The following is a 20,399-nucleotide window of genomic DNA, read 5'->3' on the forward strand; positions in this document are numbered from 1 at the left end:
GGATTACAGGGTTAGATGGTGATTTTTATAGCTCTTATGAAGGAGAGTTCTGGATCATTTTAAGGGTTTTACAGGTTGATGGCCCTAGGTCAAGTGTCTGGTTTTAGTCTTCTGAAACGTGAGGCTTTTCTTTTCCTTGATACACAGTTCAGTACAGGAATATTACTGTTAATGCCTGTCAGCTACTTCACTGAGAAATACAACCATAAGGGATTGAGGAAATGAGAAAGAGTAAGGTTCCAGTTCTTGGAGAACTGGAAAAAGATCCTGAAGACAAAAAGCAAGAAAGAAGGAGGTTGAAAAAGTCTTAAGTGCAAGAAAGAGAATGCCCAAAGTAGTGATAGCTGAGGTGTGAAAACTGAGACTCCCTTTGGAGAGGGGAAATCTGTGATAATTGGGAAGGTCATGGGATCAGTTAGTGTTCCTATGCCAGTGACCAAGAAGTGGGTTGGAGGAGGAGGGGAAATAAGAGAAGGAAGACTAGAAGGAAGAAACGGAGTGGGGAGGGACAGAAGGAGGATGGAGGGAGGCCGCAGGAAGGAAGGGGCAGGAGAGAGGGGAGTGGTGGGAGTGGGGCAGGAGGAGGGGTAGGAGGAGGAAGGGGGAGGGGAAGGAGAAGGAGGGGGATGGGGCAGGAGGAGGGGAGGGGCATGAGGGAAGGGGCGGGGCATAAGGGGAAGGGCGGTGCAGGACAGAAAGCACAAGAGGCCAGGCTGAGATCCTAAGTATTAAACTTCAGGGTGTCACTAAGGCAGGACTGAATTGCCCTGGCCCACACTGAAACCACTATTCAACTGATGCATAATAAATATTGGGTTGGCCAAAAAAATAATTCGAGTTTTTCCATAAGATGTTACGGAAAAACTCAAACGGAGTTTTTGGCCAGCCCATGATTTGTTGAACATTGAATGAATAAATTAATAATTCTCTTTAATGTGAGAGAAATAAAGTAGATTTTTCTTTCCTAATCAGGATTTTTACTTAATTATAAAAGTAGGTTAAAGCAGAAAATCGTACAAGTGATACAGACACACACCTTTAACAGTTTATTTTTAACATAAAACACATGTACACTCACCAAGTGTTTGATGTAGGGGCCAAGGACTTTTCCTTGAGCGTGAACCCCTGATTGTCTTTCTTGCACAGACCACACCCATAGCATTATCAAAGGTTTCCATTTGGGTTTCTTTCAAGTGGAATGAGAATCTAAGACATTTGCAAAGCAATCTGAGTATAGAATGATGCTGAATTTTTATTATTTTTGCTTCTAATCATTTACAGTTGTCCAATCCACACCAAATTTGCCAGTGTTTTTTTTTTTTTTTCTTGGCAACTTGCCTTTATCAAGTCTTTTCCAAAGCATTCAGCTTCATTTATGTAGAAATAACTACCAACTGCTCTTTCTTTTCACGTTTTGTTTCACGGGCTTGTGTATGTTTGAACATTATCCCTTTTTTCCCCTCACTTCATTCTCGCTTTCCTTTCTTTTATTCACTTGCTATTTATTGGCCCTGCATTTGGACTAAGACTGTGCTGGTGGTTCTGTTTGCTGCAAAGGTGTATCAGAAACAGTTTCCTCAAGAAACCTACCACTGAGCTGAGGAATTTACTGAAGGGTTTTGTGTCTTAAAAAGCTGTGCTGAGGGACTTCCTCGGTGGTCCAGTGGCTAACACTCCGCACTCCCAGTGCAGGAGACCTGGGTTCAATCCCTGGTCAGGGATCCCACATGCTACAGCTAAGAGTCCAGTCTGCAGGTTGCAACTAGAGATCCTACATGCTGCAATGAAGATCCCACGTGCTGCAGCCAAATAAATTAATGAAAAAAGAAAGCTGTGCTGTGACAGAACTTTTCCAGAGACCCCAGTCCAGAAAACACAAATGGCTGTGAGAGTTGAGAACCTGGAAATAAGCAATAAAAACAAATACGCAGTTAGAAGAGGTGTCCTTAAGTCTGGCTCTAAAATGGAAACATTTACGCCACGACAGCCAGCCAGGCCTTTTCCTTGAACCTGTTTGGTCTTGGTTTGGCTGCAGCTTGGTTGTCTAAAGGTTTTCGCGGCCAAGGCTGACCCGAAGGAAGCGGAGTTAAGAGGTGCAGGCTCATCCACAGTAAGGTGAGCAGTACCTGACAGCGGGAAGGAGCCGGCAGAGGGCCGACTGGATTCAGAAAGCCCCAGGCGTCTCCGGTGCTTTCAGCCTGCTCTGCTCCAAGGTTGCCCGCTTCTGCTGCACCAACTGATTGATACTCACTCTGGTGACTCTGAGCCATCTAAACAAGGCTACCACAGCTCAGCATACTCTGTATGAGAGAGCGGGGCAAAGAAATAGAATGCACTTTTTTAAAGTTTGGAATTTCAATGGCTAGTTTCAATTATTCTAGAATATTCTCTAGTGAGTCTGGTACATGTTTTCCTGTATCTACTTATTCTCTGATTATTTTTTGCAAGAAATGACAGAAAGTAAAACAGATGTGGGAAGCCACCACCTTATACAGACTGGGGGATAAAATTGGTGTGATAAAGTGACAAATGCTTGGTTTCATAGTGCGCTGTGTCCTAGGAGGCCTGGACCATAGGGGTTAAGGGTTCAGACCGAGACACTGACTGTTGGCATTGGAATCAGGCTTCGCCACTCAATACTTTTCACTAAGTGACTTGGCCTCTCTGTTCCTCAGTTTCCTCACCTGCAGAATGGGTATAAACAAAGTATCTGACAGGATGGTTGTGGCAGTTAGATGAAATAATACTTGTAAGCGTTGAGGTCAGTGGTAACTGTGTAGTCTTCTGGCTAATGTCATTTGTAACTCATCTCCTTCCCTTCTTGCCTTTACTGTTTAACTGCTGTGAGAGGAAGTTAGAGGGTTGGATTGAATACAGTAAAATGAATGCTTAGCAATCATTTTTGATCTCCAGAGTGCAGTACGTGGAGATTTCACTTCAGTGCTAAGATTTTGGCTCTCTTTTCAAAGGTCGATATAATTTTATTCCTGATCAGGTTGCTCCCAAAATATCTCTTGGGTTGTATTAACTGAAGAGGAAAAGAAGTACAGTTGTTTTTTTTTTTTTCTCTCTTTTTCTTGTTTTGTAGTTTGACTGTGTTCAAGTGGCACTGAGTTCATTGAGATAATCCCAGGTATACAGTGTCTGTGACATGATCCACCCTTGCTAGAGTCAAGGATGATTGGGCTGGGGGTGGGGGTTTGGGGGAAGTGTTGGCCCAGGCAGATACAGAAGGGCAGAGTCCCAGTTCCATGATGTCAATCTTGTACCAAATTTCAATGAGCATTATTTTCTACAGGAAATGAAATGATGGAGTGTTTAAAATCTAGAACAGGGTTGGGTAAATGGCATGACTTTTTTTTTCTGATTGGTGTGAACTGTTGGGTTGTTTCTCCTGCAAGGTGAATCGGAAAGTCTTGCTAGGAATGTGGCTCCCCTCACCGCTTGGAGGGGAGTATGTGATCTGTTTGCCAAAGGCCCTGGTAGCCTTCAATCTGTCAAAACGTTGCAAGCTGGGAGCAGTTTGCCAAAGCAAACTATCAAAGTGAAATAACACACGAGTTGCACACACACAGACACACACATGCTCTCCCATTCCCCAAACATTAATTTCGAATTGGGTCAGCAGGAACAAGACTTTGGGCCAGATTGCCAGTGTTTTGAAGAGCTGTGGGCACAGCTATGGACTACCAATTAGATAGGTATGTGTGAGGAGGGTGGGGTGTCCTAAAGTGGAGTCTGCAGTGTAGGGGTGGGAAGCTTCCAGCCCTTGGCCGAGTTTCATCTGGCCCCTGGGGTTATATATTGCTCTGGCTGCTGCGATTGCAGTCCAAAGAATAATTTCCCCTCTGGGGGAATTTATTCTATTCCATTCATAGCAGAGCCCACTTAATAACTAAGATTTTATTCCAGCATCAATTTTATTGGGTACCCCTATGCATCTGAGCCTCACCAGGGCCCGACTTGATGAAGAAAAGAAGCATTTGAACATCTAACATAACTTGTGTAGCCTTTTTGCAACAAGAAGCACTCACAAACATTTTGTGTAAATCCTTTAAGAACAAATTTGGAGGAAGTCATGTAGAGACTCCAGTATTCTTGCCTGAAAAAAGCCACGGACAGAGGAACCTGGTGGGCTACAGTTCAAAGGGTCACAAAGAGTCGGACACCACTGAGCAACTGAACACACACATGCAGAGACTCAAAAACATACTGATTTTTATAAATCCCTCGTAAAATAGCTTTTAAAATCTCCCAACATTACTTTGGACGCTTTAAAATATGTTAATTTGCACTATTTCCACTCATCTTGAAATTTCACCGGTCACAAGATGATGAAGGCGTATTCATTAATTCAATGAATTAAGCTCTTTCTATATAACAGACAGTCTGCTTGGTGCTGGGAGATAAAGGAGTGACCAAACAGGCTCCCTGGTCTCGTGGAGCTTATATCCTAGTGGGCAGAGGAAGAAGTTTAAGTGAATAAAGACATTCTATGTGAAATGGTAGGGCGTCCCTGGTGGCTCAGTGGTAAAGAATCTGCCTGCCAATGCAGGAGCCACAGGTTCGATCCCTGAGTTGGGAAGATCCCCTGGAGGAGGGAATGACAACCCACTTCACTGTTCTTGCCTGGGAAATCTCCTACACAGAGGAGCATGGCAGGCTACAGTCCATGGAGTCACAAAAGAGTTGGACATGACTTAGCAACTAAACAACAACAGCAGGTGAGATGGTAAGTGCTGTGGAGAAATAGAAATAGGCTAGGCTGGGAGAGAGTGTCCTGGGGAGGGAACATGGCTATAGCCGTATCTGGGAGGAGAGTTGATCAGGCAACCCTGGAATGTAGTTCCTCCAAGAGAGCAGAAAACCTAAAATTTTCCCTTCTCCCACTTTCCACTCCTTCTCCCACTCCAAGTCCCCCTGACTATTATGGCAGTGCAGTCTGGGATGAGTGGTTATGCAAAACAGCTCCTGATTGCATTACAAATATGTGGCTTAGGTGTGTGCCAAGAACTTTGAGGGGCTGAGGTGTAACACATTTCTGGAGCTGCTGTTTGTTTTTTTAACAAAACCACACCAATCTGGTTTTCTTTTTAAATGAGTAAACAGTGCCAGAATGTGTTACAAGTGATTCAGATTTGTGGGCACAGCTTCATAATGAATTTTCTTGCACATAAACTCATTTGAGACAGTCAGGGCGGGTGCCATTATTCCCATTTTACAGATGGAGGAATTGAGGTGCAAAGGTGATCTTGCCCAAGGTTATGTAAGCAAGGAGCATAAACTCCCGAATTGTGATGCCCATGTCCCTTGATTTCTAGAACAGCCTAATCTAGTAAGAATGCAAGTAGAAAATCACTTCTTCTCTCATCACCGTGTTCACACCTACTTCTTTAGATGGCCCTGCCTTGTCGAGGGAAGACAGATAGGCAGTTTTCTGGTCCATTGCAGGTTTAATGAGCAGTCTCACTTACAAGTATCAAAAAGCCCCCAAAGATGTGTGTATGTGTAGGAGGGATGGCTTTAATGGTTGCATGTCCATCCTTCTAGAAGTTTTAGTTTTCCTTTAGTAGCTTTAGGTTTCATTTTCCTTGAGTCATTTTTGGATGAATCTAAGACATCAGTAACTTCACCATCCAGACCTGCACCCTTAGCCACCTATGTGCTGAGCAGCACAAATCCATGTGCCCGTGCATTGGATACTACAGAGACAGAACATTTTCACCCTCATAGAAAGTTGTCTTGGACAGCACTGGCTTAGAGCCTCAGCAAGTATAAATCACCTCCTTGATTCTTTTCACCACTCATTTTAATATTTTTCTGAATAGATTCCTTACTTGGAGGGATTTTGTGTATATTTTGCTACATTAAAAGGAAGTCTAGTCAGATATAAAATCTTTAGTCTCTCATCCAATTTAAAGCTCCTCTCCTCCCACACCCTGGGCCTGGTCTGGCCTCAGAGCACTGTAGTAGGGAAGCGAAGGCTTGGCTGGTTTCTTCATACTCCTGGCTCCCCTCTGTGCCCTCTCCTTCTGGTCCTTGTTCCTCCAGGATGGAGCATGGGGAGAGAGGTGACTGGGCCTAGAGGATCCCAATAGGAGTGGTGCCCACTCTCAGCTGATGTGGCTGTCTTGGCTCGGCATATGTCAACACCATGGATTCTCCTTTCAGGGCACTCTGGCTGGTCCTTTGAAGAACCTCCCCTCCCTGGGGTCTCCTGCTGTGGATCCCCTGGTGCAGGCTGTGCAAACATCGGCCGCCCCTTTACCACCTTCCCCCAGCCCCTGGGCCCCATGGGTACACACCTCATATCACCCTGTCTTCTGGGGGTTACCTGATTCTGATGAGTTATCTTCTTTGAGGAGGTCCTTACTGGACAACTTAAGTCCCATTGTCCACAGGAGAACCCCAGTCTCTTGCCCCTGCAAGTTGTAGGTACACAGACTGCTCGCACTCCAGCCCTCTCTCATCGCTCTGTGCTCCCAGACACTCCAGATAGGTTTTGACCTTTAGATACTTTTCAGGGGACGATCAAGCACCACTCAGTATACTGCAGACACAGAGGGTCCAGATCAAGCTCTTAAATGGTTGCCCTCCTTATTTCCTCCCCTTGTAGTAGGATGGAGGGGCTGTGCTCAGCACTCCTGTATCCCTAGCAAGTGCGTCCCATTCTCCAGCCCACACCGCACTCCTTGTTCAGGCCAAAGGTTGAGGATGGGTGGGGCCAGAGGAGGACACCTCCATTTCTGGTCCTGAACAGATGGTTGCATCCTCCTCTCTGGAATGTGTGCATATGCCATCCCCTTGGTTCTTAGTTTTGGGGCCTCAATGCAGCAATGCATTTAACACCTTGGTACAGAGGCACCTGGCATCCATGGGGTCAGACGTGACTGAGGAATGGAGCAGCAACAACATATCCCTTCCCCCTGCTTCTTGTCCCATCACGTGATCTCTAGCCAGTCTGGCCACATCCATTCTGTGTGGTTTCCTAGGACTGGACTCATTTATACACAGTGGCGGTTAGGGTGGAACTTAGGGTTCTTAGAGATGGTGGGAGCTTTCCTAACTCCACAGGTCTTACCCGCCCCCACCACCGCCCCCGCAGCTTCAGATAGATTTTCCTCATGCCTACCTCTACATAGGACAAAGGCCTGTGGATCCTCTCTCAGCTATGTTGGAGGCCTCTAAAAGGTTGAGAACCACTGGGTTACCTGACTGTGCTCAGGTTTTAACCCTAAGAGGATTCCAAAGACAACCAAGTAGGACCAGTGGCCTTTTCGCCTTGATGCTTCAAACAGTGCCATTGATGACGTGACATCAGGGCGCTCTGGGCATTTAATTAATTGGCAGTGCTTGTTTCTGCTCTGACTCACTAACTGTGCTGGGCGTGTTCACCTCTGTTGTCCTCGGTGATCCTTACATACAGCAACCTTAAGGCTCACAGATGTGAGCTCACCCAGGCTCACCTGGATGGGAATGACAGAGTTGGGATTCTAGCCTCAAAGTGTTTGAATCCAAAGCTTCATGCTCGTCCAGCTCACCCTGCTGCCTTGGGGCCAGTTGGCTCCTATTTCTACACCTTCTCTTTATTTGATGACAAGCCCTAATCAGGGCTGGTGACAGTAGGGCTTAACACAGCTAATCCCACCCGTGGAGAACATATATAACACTGAAGGGCCAAGGACAGAGAGAGGAATGGTTCTGAGGAAGCCTAGGGTGTGGGAGGGGAACTTTCTTGTCCAGGCACAGAAGCCCCCCTTCTGGGCTAACATTACCACTTCCACGAGGACTTGCATGAGCACTTACTCTGTGCCAGGCACCGTGTGTTATTTTATGCAGCCTTCCCAGACCTCCAGCCAGCTTCTGTTGTATCCTGATCTTACAAGGGAGGAGTGAGTGAGTAAGTGAAGTTGCTCAGTCGTGTCCGACTCTGCGACCCCATGGACTGTAGCCTACCAGATTCCTCCATCCATGGGATTTTCCAGGCAAGAATACTGGAGTGGGGTGCCATTTCCTTCTCCAGGAGATCTTCCCGACCCAGGGATTGAAACCGGGTCTCCCACATTGACAAGGAAGGAGACTGAGGCTCAAAGAAATTCAATGTCCTGACCTGGAAACCTTGCCAGCAAGTGGTAAAGCAGAGTTTGATCCCCAGGTCTGCCTCATGCCAAGGCCCCGCCCACAGCACTGGGCTGCCTCCTTGCCTGTGGGGCTAGCCCTTTGCGTCTTCACTGGGTTTACATCCTAGGGCCCAGTTGGGCTGTGCTCCTTCCCTGTGGCTCAGCTGGTAAAGAATCTGCCTACAATGCCAGAGACCTGGGTTTGATCCCTGGGTTGGGAAGATCCCCTGGAGAAGGGAAAAGCTACCCACTCCAGTGTTCTGGCCTGGAGAATTTCATGGACTGTATAGTCCATGGGGTTGCAAAGAGTCGGACACAACTGAGCGACTTTCACTTCCTTCCAAAGATGAAACAGAAATATACTTTTCCACTATATGCTGCTGCCTAGAACACACTCACAGCTCTGCCTGTTGCTATTTTTCCTTTTCAGTGTCCTGGGTTCCCTCCTGCTGCTTGGACTCCAGCTCGTCTGCCCACAGCCTTCCACGGAACACAGAAAGGTAAGCCATGGCCTTTCTGAGGCTTTCCTTTTCTGCCAAGGTCCTGGGGTCATGCTAGTCATCAATGCCTTGAGTTTTATTCTGTTTGGAGGTGAGTCACTGATGATTCTCAGAGGAAGCACCATTTATAGGATGTTCACCACTCCTAAGTCCTTGACCTTAAAAATGAAGCCAGTGCCCAGGGTCAGTCTCTGATCTGAAAGCAGTGCTGGCCTTGCAGCCCATGTCTGATAGAGTGGGTCAGCTAAGGAGAGGTCAGCGGGCAGACTCTCCCCACAAGGAGTGGAGGAGCACCAGCACGGAGCTTTGACCTCCTCTGGGGGCACCTTCAGCACAATGGGTATGGATGGTTAGTGCTGTGGTGGGAGCCATCCATGATTTTCCGTAGAAGGACACCAGCCAATAGCCAGGCAGGGAGGGAGAGAACAGGGAAATAAAGACCAGGCCCTCTCTTTTTTCCTCCCCTCCATCTCTTGCTGGTGAGTCCCTCAACCTGAACCCAATCAAAGTACAGAAAACAAAGAGACCCATCGATGCAGTGCTCAAAGGCCAGCCGTCTGGGCAACAGGGCTGGGTGGAGAAAGGTGGGCAGAGCACCTGGAGGGACACGTGGACAGCATCAGGCACACTTCCCTTCAGGTTCTGAGTGTTCCGTAGTTGATGAACCATATGCTGGTGCCTAAACAAGCCCAGTGCTGTCCTGCAGCGGAGCGGTTGCATGATTAGTATTTCCTTAAAAATAGGTGCATGATATGACCTTGGGAGAGGCCCTCAAATGCCTTTCTCCTGCCTAAAAACTCCTGGTGTCTAAAGGTGATGAAGTGCAGACACTTCGGAGAGGACTAATAGGCCAGCCATTTGTATCTAAGTGTGACTGAATTGGTTGGAACCGTTCCTAGAGGGGCTTTCATAAGGGAAGTCCAGGAGAGAAGGGAGCCAAGAAACGAGTGTGTGTATGGGTTTGCCTAGCTATGCACCTTCTTGGGACAAGTTCTTGATGTTCTTGTCTGATAAGTCTTGTTTCTTCAAGGTCTGTGGATTGTGTTCTGACTTTCTTTCTGGGCCAGATATGAACCTGTATTGTGTGGTGCCCTTCATTAGGGGTCAGCTCCATGAAAGTGGGATCTTATCTATCTTGTTGATTACCCTATTTCTACCTCCTGGAATACAGCCTGGCATGTTGTAGGTGCTCAATAAAACACCTGTTGAATGACTGAATGACTGAATGAGTAAGTGGAAAAACTGGCCAAGATCTAAGCATTATTTTGGTGGATGCCTGGCAATTTACACCCCTCTTAACCAGGTAGCTCAGTGGTTAAGAATCCACCTGCCAGTACAGGAGACGTGGGTTCGATCCCTGGGTTGGGAAGATCCCCTGGAGAAGGAAATGGCAACCCTCTCTGGTATTTTTGCCCGGAAAATCCCATAGGCAGAGGAGCCTGGCAGGCTACAGTCCATGGTATCGCAAAGTACTGGACATGGCTTAGTGACTAAAAACAATGACAAATATTTTACTGCGTCATTCCCATTCATGATATCAAGAGTCAGAAAGGACAGCTATTAGAGCTTGAATGTTTGTATTCCACCCCAACCCCCTACCCCCATGCTAGCCCAAGATTGGTGTGTTAAAACCTAACCTTTGTGATGGTATTTGGAGGTGGGCCTTTGGGAGGTGGTTAGGTGATGGAGTGGGGTCCTCATGAATGGGGTTAGTGCCCTCGTTAGCAGTAGGGGAGAGATTGCTGCCCCGTCCTGTGAGGATACAATGAGAAGTCTGTACCCCAAGGTTGGGACTGTGCTGGCACCCTGACCTCAGACCTCCAGCCTTCAGAACTGTGAGAAATCAGTTTCTGTTGTTTATACACCACTTGAACTATGATCCTCTGTTTTAGCAGCACAAATTGACCAAGACAGAAATTGGCACTGAGAAGTGGTGATGCTGCTATAACAAATATATAAAATGTGGGAGGGGCTTTGGAACTGGATACTTGGTAGAGACTGAGGAGGTTTGAGGTGCAGGCTAGAAAAAGCCTGCAATGACATAAATGGGCTTTTAAAAAGATACTCTGCTAAGAGCTCAGCAACAAAAGAAGGGGGCTGTGGAGAGACTCTCAATCTGCCTAGAGAATACCTAAGTAATCTCAACTAAAATGTTGGTAGACATATGGACGTTAAAGGCCATTCCGATGGCTTCTTAGATGGTAATGAGGAACAAGCTATTGGAAACTGGAAAGGCTGTGCTTGTTATAAAGTGGCAAAGAACTTGGCTCATTCCGGCTGTAGTGTTTTGTGGCAGGTAGGACGTGTAAGGGATGAAATCAGATATTTAACCAAAGCCATTTCTAAGCAAAGTGTTGAAGGAGTGGCCTGGTTTCTCTTGACTGCTCATTGTAAAATGTGAGGAGGGAGAACTGATTTAAAGATGGAATTGTTAACTGGAAAGGAAGCAGAGCACAGAAGTTAAAGATTTCGAAATTCTGCAGCCGATCCTTATTGAAAAGAATGAGAAAGCCTGTCCAGGAAAGAACAAACGCTGAGGGTGTGGTTGGGAGACTGATAAGGCGAGTAGTCAGCCATCTTGACAGAAGCCAGAGGCTATTGTCCAAGACAATGGGAGACTGTAAAGGGGGCGGTGGTGCCTTCCAGACCTGGCTCATCTTGGCACCATCTCCCTTTGTGGTTCCCACTCTCCACACTTAGGCTGAGTTCCTAGGCTGCCCCAGGAGCTGCTCCAGTGATGACCCAGCGAGGTTGGGCTGTGCCCAGCAGAACCTTGGGGGGCATGACTACCTCCACCCAGATTTCAAAGGACAAGGCTTGAGCCAAGGTCCCAGGACCCCAACCCTGGAGAACCACAGTGAGGGCAGGGCAGCCTGGAGCCTTGGGGCCCCAACCTGTTCAGGCAGGACCGTGGGCCCAGTGGGCCTGGAGAGCAGAGCACAGAGCCAAAGAGAATTATTCTTAAGCCTTTATGAACCTTTCCTGGGTGGGTTGCAGACTTTTCCTCTTCTTCCCCTTTGGAATGGGATTGTCTGTACTGTGCCTGTCTTACCATTATATTTTGGGAGCACATAATGTTTGATTTCACATGTTAATAGCTGGAGAGCAGTTTGCTCATACTTTGCGCATGGACAGTATCAGGCACACTTCCCTTCAGGCTGAAGGGAAGCCCTTCCCTTCCCATGAATCATACCTTGAGTTTCACCTATGTCTGATTTAGATGATATTTAGGTGAGACTTAGAACCTAGACTTTAATAATGATGCTGGAACCAGTTAATGCTTTCTAGGTTATTGGGATGGAATGAATGTATTTTGTCTGTAAGAGATGTGTGAATGTAGGGGGCCCAGGGATAGCATATTATAGACTACATGTGTCCCCTCAAATTCATATGTTGAAACTAAATCCCCAGTGTGGGGCTCTTTGGAGATAGGACCTTTGGAAGATAATTAGGTCATGAGAGGATAAATGTCCCTTATTAAAAGGGTCGTAGAGGAATCTCTTGCTTACTCTGCTATGTGAGGATACAGGGAGATTACTGTCAATGAACAAGGAAATTTGTTCTCCCCAGACATCAGATCCACAGGCCCTTTCATCTTGAACACCCCAGCCTTCAGAACTGTGAAAAATAAATTTGTATTTTCCATAAACCACCCAGTCTATAGCATTGTTTTTATTGCAGCTGGATCAGACAATCGTCTGTTTCCATTATTATGTTCTATTATTTATTAGTATTTAGAGCTATCAGGGTTATTAATCTTAACAGTTGAATCAATCTACCAGTGTTCTTTTTTTTTTTTACCAGTATTCTTTTTTTCTTTTGCTGTTATTCAAATAGACCATCATACCTTAAAATAATTTATAAATGGTCAGTTTACTTTGCTGTGTCTATTAATTTTTCAAGTTAGCCTGAATGATATATATGTAGCCTGAACAAAATTTCACAAAAAGGTACTGCCTCCATTTTGCTTTGTTTCTTCCTTTTTTTTTTTTTTTTAAATTTATTCTCTTTATCAAGTTGTACCATAATGTGCTTGGTAAGTCTCCATAGTTCTTAAATATTTATTCTGAGAAATTTGAAAAATGATTTATGAATCACTTTAGAATGTCAAATTTAAAAATTGAGTAAAAGGTTTCACATTTTAGTGTACTCTTTCTCCTTGTCAAAATACTAAGAACTTTGTAGTAGAAAGTTAGATTAGGAAAATTTTTTTCAAAATCACTTACAGACTCCTTTACTCAGACAGTACATATTTTAGGACAGTTCTCAAATATGATTATGTGCGTTTTAGTTGCCAGGATCATTGTCACTGTCATTCACTTCAGAGAAGGAAGATTCAGCACTTTTTTGGGTCGCAAATTTCTTCTTGACATGTTGCTGGAGTGCTGTGAAGCCGCGGCTGTCATCCTGCCTGCCTGACTGTATCCCCAGAGCCCTGGAGCAGCAACAGTGCTGGCAGTAGTAGCGTCCATTTATTTCTGCAACATGAGAAATAAGGAGATACCTATTAAAACAGGGGCCGGAAATGTTTTCCTATAAATGGTCAGGGGTGATTGTTCTAGACTTTCTGGGCTACAAAATCTCTGTCACAACTAGTCAGCTCTGCTTTTGTAGCACAAATTCAGTAATAAACAACTTGTCAATAAATGTATATGGCTGGGTTCCGATAAAACTTTATTTGCAAAACACTGGATTTGGCCCGTAACCCATCATTTGCCAGCCACTGCTCTAAAGTCAAGATAGAGAAGAGTTTTTCGAAGTTGGAAATTGTCTCCTCCTGGGACCTTAAGAAACACAAAGGATTTGAAGGAAAAAAAGTATATTTTTACATGAAAACATAAGAATTATGATTGCTATCAAATTGTTTTTGTTGCTTGGATAAATCATGATTGAATTCCTGCTGACTGCTTTGTGGCAAGATCCACTCTCAATCTGTAGAAGAGAGCAGCAGCAAGAATTAGAAAACCATTTATGGTAAATTCTTAAGGGACAGTATTACGAATTTGTGCGCACTGTAGTTCAGTATGCATATGAAAACCACCCTCCAAAAGACATCTCTTTTTCGTTCTCATTACTATAGCATGTCCAACTTTAGCATATGGAAGCATTTCTACACTGTAAGTTATTCTGAGGAAAAGACATAATTTGTAAACGCTGTCAAATAAACTATGCATTTCTAAATGCTACTCGGGTGACTGGATACATCTCTGTAAAAACTGTCCCATAATAGTGCAGGAAAAGAGGGCTCGAGTGCAGAGTATAAGTAGCTCTTTCAAGATATTTTTATCCAGATGTCTTCCTCTTGCTCCTGATGGATGGCATCAGAAAGGACTGTTCCTCCTCTGTTCTTGGTAGTTGTTTAATGACACTTGGCAAGTGACTTCATTTTAGAAACTCTCTGTGGCTTCGTTTGTAGATAAGGTAAGACCAAGAGTGGAAAAAGCTTGTCCCAGACTCTAATAAAAACCATACGTTATTAGTACAAGAGAATATGTAGATTGTAGAAAGCTTTTAAGTTAGTGAAAGTGTTCTGTCTGTCTGACAGACGTTCACTGAGCAGGTTGCTTTATAAGTCATAAAATGTATGGTCAACATAATCTATTTAGGAAAAAATCATGAAACATGTAATTTTATTCCTACAAATGGAGAAACATTAATATACTTGAATCACCACTGCTTAACTTTTTTTTTTAAGTTTACTTTTTAATTAAAAGTATGCATGTATATTGGGCTTCCCTGGTGGCTCAGCTGGTAAAGAATCCACCTGCAAGCCAGGAGACCCTGATTCAATTCCTAGGTCAGGAAGATCCCCTGGAGAAGGGATAGGCTACCCACTCCAGTACTCATGGGTTTCCGAGGTGGCTCAGATGGGAAAAAATCCACCTGCGATGTGAGACCCTGGGATTGATCCCTAGGTTGGGAAGATCCCCTGGAGGAGGGCATGGCGACCCACTCCAGTATTTTCGCCTGGAGAATCCCCATGGACACAGGAGCCTGGTGGGCTACAGTACATGGGGTCACAAAGAGTCAGATACAATAAGTGACTAAGCACAGCACATGCATGTTTATTATAGAAAATTTAGAAATGAAAAACAATGAGGAAGAAAATAAAAACTCATTCCTAGGGCCACCAGCCAAAGAGAAGTGCTCTTCAATCTGTTATTTATAGAAACTTTAAAACAAACAGAAAAAAACCCCAGACATACTACAAAATGAAATAAGGGTGAAGTAACATATTTGTTTTGCTAACTGGTTTATAAGTCACGATATGAATAGCTGGGGCCCTTGTAAAGGGTTTAGAGCCTACTATTACTGTGTACAGGCTTCCCTGGTGGTTCAGTAATAAAGAATCACCTGCCAATGCAGGAGATGCAGCTTTGATCCCTAGGTTGGGCAGATCTCCTGAAAAAGGAAATGGCAACCTACTCCAGTATTCTTGTCTGGGAAATCTCATGGACAAAGGAGCCTGGTAGGCTATATAGTCCCTGGTGGCCCAAAAAGTCAGACATGACTTAGCAATTAAACAACAACCAAAACAATTGACTTCAGATTGCCTCTTGACAATGTCCTACAATTGGATATTGAACAGAAAGCCTATAGAAGGACAAAAAATTTCTCATATTATTTCTCCTGTATTCCACAAAGGAGAAAACAATAAGGTTTTTTGAAGAAAATATATGAAAATATCCTGATGACATGGGGTAAGCAAGGGTTTCTTAAACAACACACCAAAAGAACTAATCATAAAAAAATTGAACTCCATGAAAATTGAGGAGTTTTATTTATTATCACACACCCTGAAGAGTGAAAGGATAAGCCAAAGACAGGGTGAAGGTATTCACAATTACATATTTGACCAAAGATTCATACTCAGATTACATAAAGAAATTCTACTGATTATTAAGAACATGTTAAGCAGTTAAATTTTTAAATGGGCAGAAGACTTGAACAGATGCTTTGTGTAAGAGGATATTCTAATGGCCAATAAGCATATGAAATAATGCTCAGTCAGTCAGTTCAGTCACTCAGTTGTGTCTGACCCTGTGATCCCCTGGACTGTGCATGCCAGGCTGCCCTGTCCATCACCAACTCCTGGAGCTTGCTCAAACTCATGTGCATCGAGTTGGTAATGCCATCCAACCATCTCATCCTCTGTCACCCCCTTCTCCTCCCACCGTCAATCCTTCCCAGCATCAGGGTCTGTTCCATTGAGTCAGTTCTTCACATCAGGTGGCCAAAGTATTGGAGTTTCAGTTTCAACATCAGTCCTTCCAATGAATATTCAGGATTGACTGTTTGATTTCCTTGTAGTCCAAGGGACTCTCAAGAGTCTTCTCCAACACCACGGTTCAACAGCATCAATTTTTTGGCACTCAGCTTTCTTTATAGTCCAACCCTCACATACATACATGACTACTGGAAAAACCATAGCTTTGATTAGACAGACCTTTGTTGGCAAAGTAATATCTCTACTTTTTAATATGCTATCTAGGTTGGTCATAACTTTTCTTCCAAGGAGAAAGCATCTTTTAATTTCATGGCTGCAATCACCATCTGCAGTGATTTTAGAGCCCCCAAACATAAAGTTGCTCACTGTTTCCATTGTTTCCCCAGTGCGCAATCAAAATCATTAATTAAGTGGGACTTCCCTGGTGATTCAGTGGCTAAGACCCTACTCTCCCAGTGCGGGTGGCCCAGATTCAATCTCTGGTCCAAGAACTAGATCCTGCATGCCACAACTAAGAGTTCTCACGCCACAACTAAAGATCCTGCATGTTGCAATGAAAATTGAAGATCCTGTGAGTTGCAATACAGGAGACATGGGCTCCCTGGAGTAGGAAATGGCAATCCGCTCCAGTGTCCTTGCCTGGAAAATTCCATAGACAGAGGAGCCTGGTGAGCTACAGTCTATGGGGTCATAGAGTCAGACGTGACTGAACACACACACACACACACACACACACACACACACACATTGCTCTGGACATCACAAACAGATCATAAAAGCAGTACTGAATGGTTCAAACTGTTTCTAAATAGCTTATCTATCCTACTACAATTTTCAAGAATATGGGAATATGAAAATATCCAGTACCCAACAAGGTAACATTCAAGATGTCTGACATTCAGTCAAAGATTACTAGACATGCACAGAAGTAGAAAAACATTAGCATTATTCTCCATAATGAGGAGAACAGTCAATTGAAACCAACTCGGAACTGACACAGATACTAGAATTTGAAAACAAGGGTAATAAAAGTTACTAAAACTGTATCCCATATATTCAAAAAGTTAAGTAGAGGTTTGGGAAGTATTTAAAAAAATGTCAAACTTCTGGAGATGAAAATGAAAACTACACTGGATGGGATTAATGGAAGACTAGATGTGGACAATAAAAGAGAACTTGAAGATATAGGAATAGAAACTTTCTAAAAAGAATTTTTAAAAAGACGATGAGCATCAGTGAACCCTGTAACGACTTCAGGTGAATTTATGTGTGTGCAGTTGGAGTACCAAAAGGAAAAGTGAGGGGTGACAGGAAAGTATTTTCTTTAATGTTAGGAAATACTCTGATTTTGATTAAAGCTATGAATCTAAGAACACCAATGAACTCCAAACACTAGAAACATGAAGAAAATGGCACCTTTACACCATGATCAAATTGCTTAAAATTCAGTGATAAAAGGAAGCAAAAATTTGAATCCCTTAGGGGGGGAAAAAAAACACATTACATCCACAGAAACAAAGAAAAAGATGACAACATATTCCTTGTCTGCTGTCACTCATGCATGTGAAGCAATATCTTTAAAATACTGAAAGAATAAAACTGTCAACCTGGAATTCTATATCCAGAAAAAAACATCTTTCAAAAATGAAAGTAAAGACATGTTCATACATAAGTGCCGAGTCACACTTGTACCACCAAAATTGTTAATGGAAATTCTTTAAGCAGAAGGAAAATGATACCAAAAAATATAGATCTATACATGAAATGAACCAGAAATAATAACTACATGGGTAAATATATACAGTTTTAAAAAATACTTAAGTATCTTTCAAAGATTGACTCTTTACATGAAAATAATATAATGTGTTGTAGAGGTAATAATGTATGTGTAAGTAAAATGTATGGGAACAATATTGTAAATGCCAGAAGAGGATAAATGGAAGTATAATATTATAAGGTTCTTATAATATGAATAAAATTGTATATAACTTGAAAGTGGACTACGATAAGTTAAAGGTGTATATTATAAACCTTAAAATAACAGAGTAACAAATCAAAGACTTAGCTCACAGAATTGTTTTAGGAAATAAAATAGAGTCATAAAAATACTCCAACAATTCAAAAAAAGATAGAAAAAGAGATGGGATAACTAGAAAACAAATAGCAAGTTGATAGACTTAAATATAGTTATATTAATAATCACAAAAACACCTCAACTAAAAGGCAGAGTTTGAGCAGGTTGGATAAAAAAACAAGACACTCAACTGTATGCTGTCTACAAGAAACACACTTAACCATAAAGACACAGATTAGGTTAAAATTAGAAGGATGGAAGAAGACATACCATGTTAACATTAGTCAAAAGGAAGCTAGAGAGACTCTATCAATATCAGATAGAGTAGATTTTAGAGCAAAGACTATTACCAAATATAAAAAAGTCATTTCATGATGTTAAAGGGGTTGGTTCATCAGAGGACATAACAATCCGAAACATTTATGTACCTAATAATAGAGCTTCAAATTACTGAAGTAAATCTGAATAACTGCAAGGAGAAACAGAAAAATCCACAATTACTGCCTGAGGTTTTAATGGTGGTAGTTTAATCACTAAGTCATGTCCTACTCTTGTAACCCCATGGACTGGAGCCTGCCATGGGATTTCCCAGGAGTGAATTGCCATTTTCTCCTCCTTGGGATATTCCCGACCTGGGGATGAATCTGGGTCTCCTGCATTGCATGCAGATTTTTTACCAACTGAGCCACCCCCTTTCCAAACCCTGATAGAGTACTTAAACAGAAAAATCAGTAAGAATGGAGAAAATTTGACTATGACTCTGTCAGTCAACTGGACCCAATGGACATTTGTAGAACATTCCCCCAAACAAAACCAGATATGTATTCTTTTCAGATGCATGAAGAACACTTACTAATATAAATCATATTTGGGGCCATAAAGCAAGTCTCAATAGATATGATTCAAATCACAGTTTATTCTCTAATCACCATGGAATTGATTTAGCAATCAATATAAAAGATATCTGGAGAATTCCTAAATATTTGGAATGGAATAAAACATTTCTAAATAATCCATCTCAAAGAAGAGATGAAAGAGAAATTAAAAATTATTTTGACCTGAATGAAATTTAAAACACAAAATATTAGGAATTGTGAGATGCTGCTAAAATAGCACACAGGGGGAAATTTGTATAACTAATCAACTATAAAGACAAAAAAGGTCTCAAATCAGTAACCTCAGCTTTCCACCATAAACAACTAGAAAGAGAACAGTGATTAAACTCAAAGTAAGAAGAAAGGAAATAATAAAGATCAAAGCAGAAACCTGTAAAGTAGAAACAGAAAAACCATAAAGGAAACCATTTATTCCAAAAGTTGGTTCTTTGAACGATCAATGAAATGAATAAATCTTGAACCAGAATCATTAGAGAAAAAATTGAAGCTATAAATAATCATTATCAGGAGACAGAGTGGTAACATCACCACAGATTCTGTAGATATTAATAAGGATAAGAGAATATTATGAATTCTTTATTCTTATAAATTCAACAACTTAGATGAAAAAGACAAATCATCTGAAAGATGCAACTACCAAAGCTCACTTGAAAAGAAATAGATAACCTGAATATTCTATATTTATTGAGGAAATAGAATTTGTAGTTAAAAACCTTCCTGCAAAGAAAACTCCTGATGGCTTTTCTGATGAATTCTTATAAGCATTTAAGGAAGAAAATAGTACTAATTTTACACAAACTCTTCTAGAAAATTGAAGAGGAAGAGAACTTCCCAACTCATTCTATGAGACCAGCATTACAAACCAAAGACAAATAAAGATGTTAAGAGATAAGAAAATTATAGATGGTTGTTCATAATGAACATAGATACAAAAGCTCTAATTAAAAATTTAGCAAATTAAGTCCGACATTATAAGAAATGATATGCATCATCAATAACTGGGCTTTATTCCAAGCATTCAAGTTTGGTTCAACATTTAGAAACAACTGGTATACAAACGAAAAAAGATAAGTCATATGGCTACCTCCTTAAATGCAGAGAATTTTTCACAAAATCTGATCTCCATTCCTGATAAAAACTCTCAGCAAAGTAGAAATAAAAGGAAACTTGATTTAACCTGATAAAGGACATTTCCTTAAAACCTATAGCTAATGACAGAGGATGAGAGTGGATGGCATCACCAGTTCAATGGACATGAACTTGGTCAAATTCCAGGAGATGGTGAGGGACAAGGAAGCCTGGAATGCTGCCGTCCATGGGGTCGCAAAGAGTTGGACACGACTTAGCGACTTAACAGCAACAACAGCCATTCTTAATGGTGAAGGACTGAATGTTTTCCTTCTAAGACCAAGAAAAGACAATGATATTTTCCGTCACTTCTTTTTTTTATGTTTATATATTTATTTATTTGGGGCTGTGCTGGGTGTCCGGGGCTGTGCAAGCTTTTCTCTAGCTGTGGCCAGCAGGGACCACTCCGGTTGTGGTGCGCGGGCTTCTCACTGCACTGGCGTCTCTAGCTGC

The 20,399-nt window shown here is 42.5% G+C and overlaps 1 protein-coding gene across 3 annotated transcripts in view; it reads left to right on the top strand.

The window, feature by feature from the left end:
• The window catches only part of THSD4 (thrombospondin type 1 domain containing 4), a 689,604-nt gene that overhangs the window by 62,279 nt on the left and 606,926 nt on the right, over positions 1–20,399 (top strand). For all 3 annotated transcript variants that reach the window (XM_069595555.1, XM_069595553.1, XM_069595554.1), the window contains one exon: positions 8,551–8,620. In XM_069595555.1, coding sequence (XP_069451656.1) covers positions 8,551–8,620 — 70 coding nt within the window. The remainder of the gene's footprint in view (positions 1–8,550; positions 8,621–20,399) is intronic.

This window comes from Ovis canadensis, chromosome 7 (genome assembly GCF_042477335.2).
Source record: "Ovis canadensis isolate MfBH-ARS-UI-01 breed Bighorn chromosome 7, ARS-UI_OviCan_v2, whole genome shotgun sequence".
Lineage (NCBI taxonomy): Eukaryota > Metazoa > Chordata > Mammalia > Artiodactyla > Bovidae > Ovis > Ovis canadensis.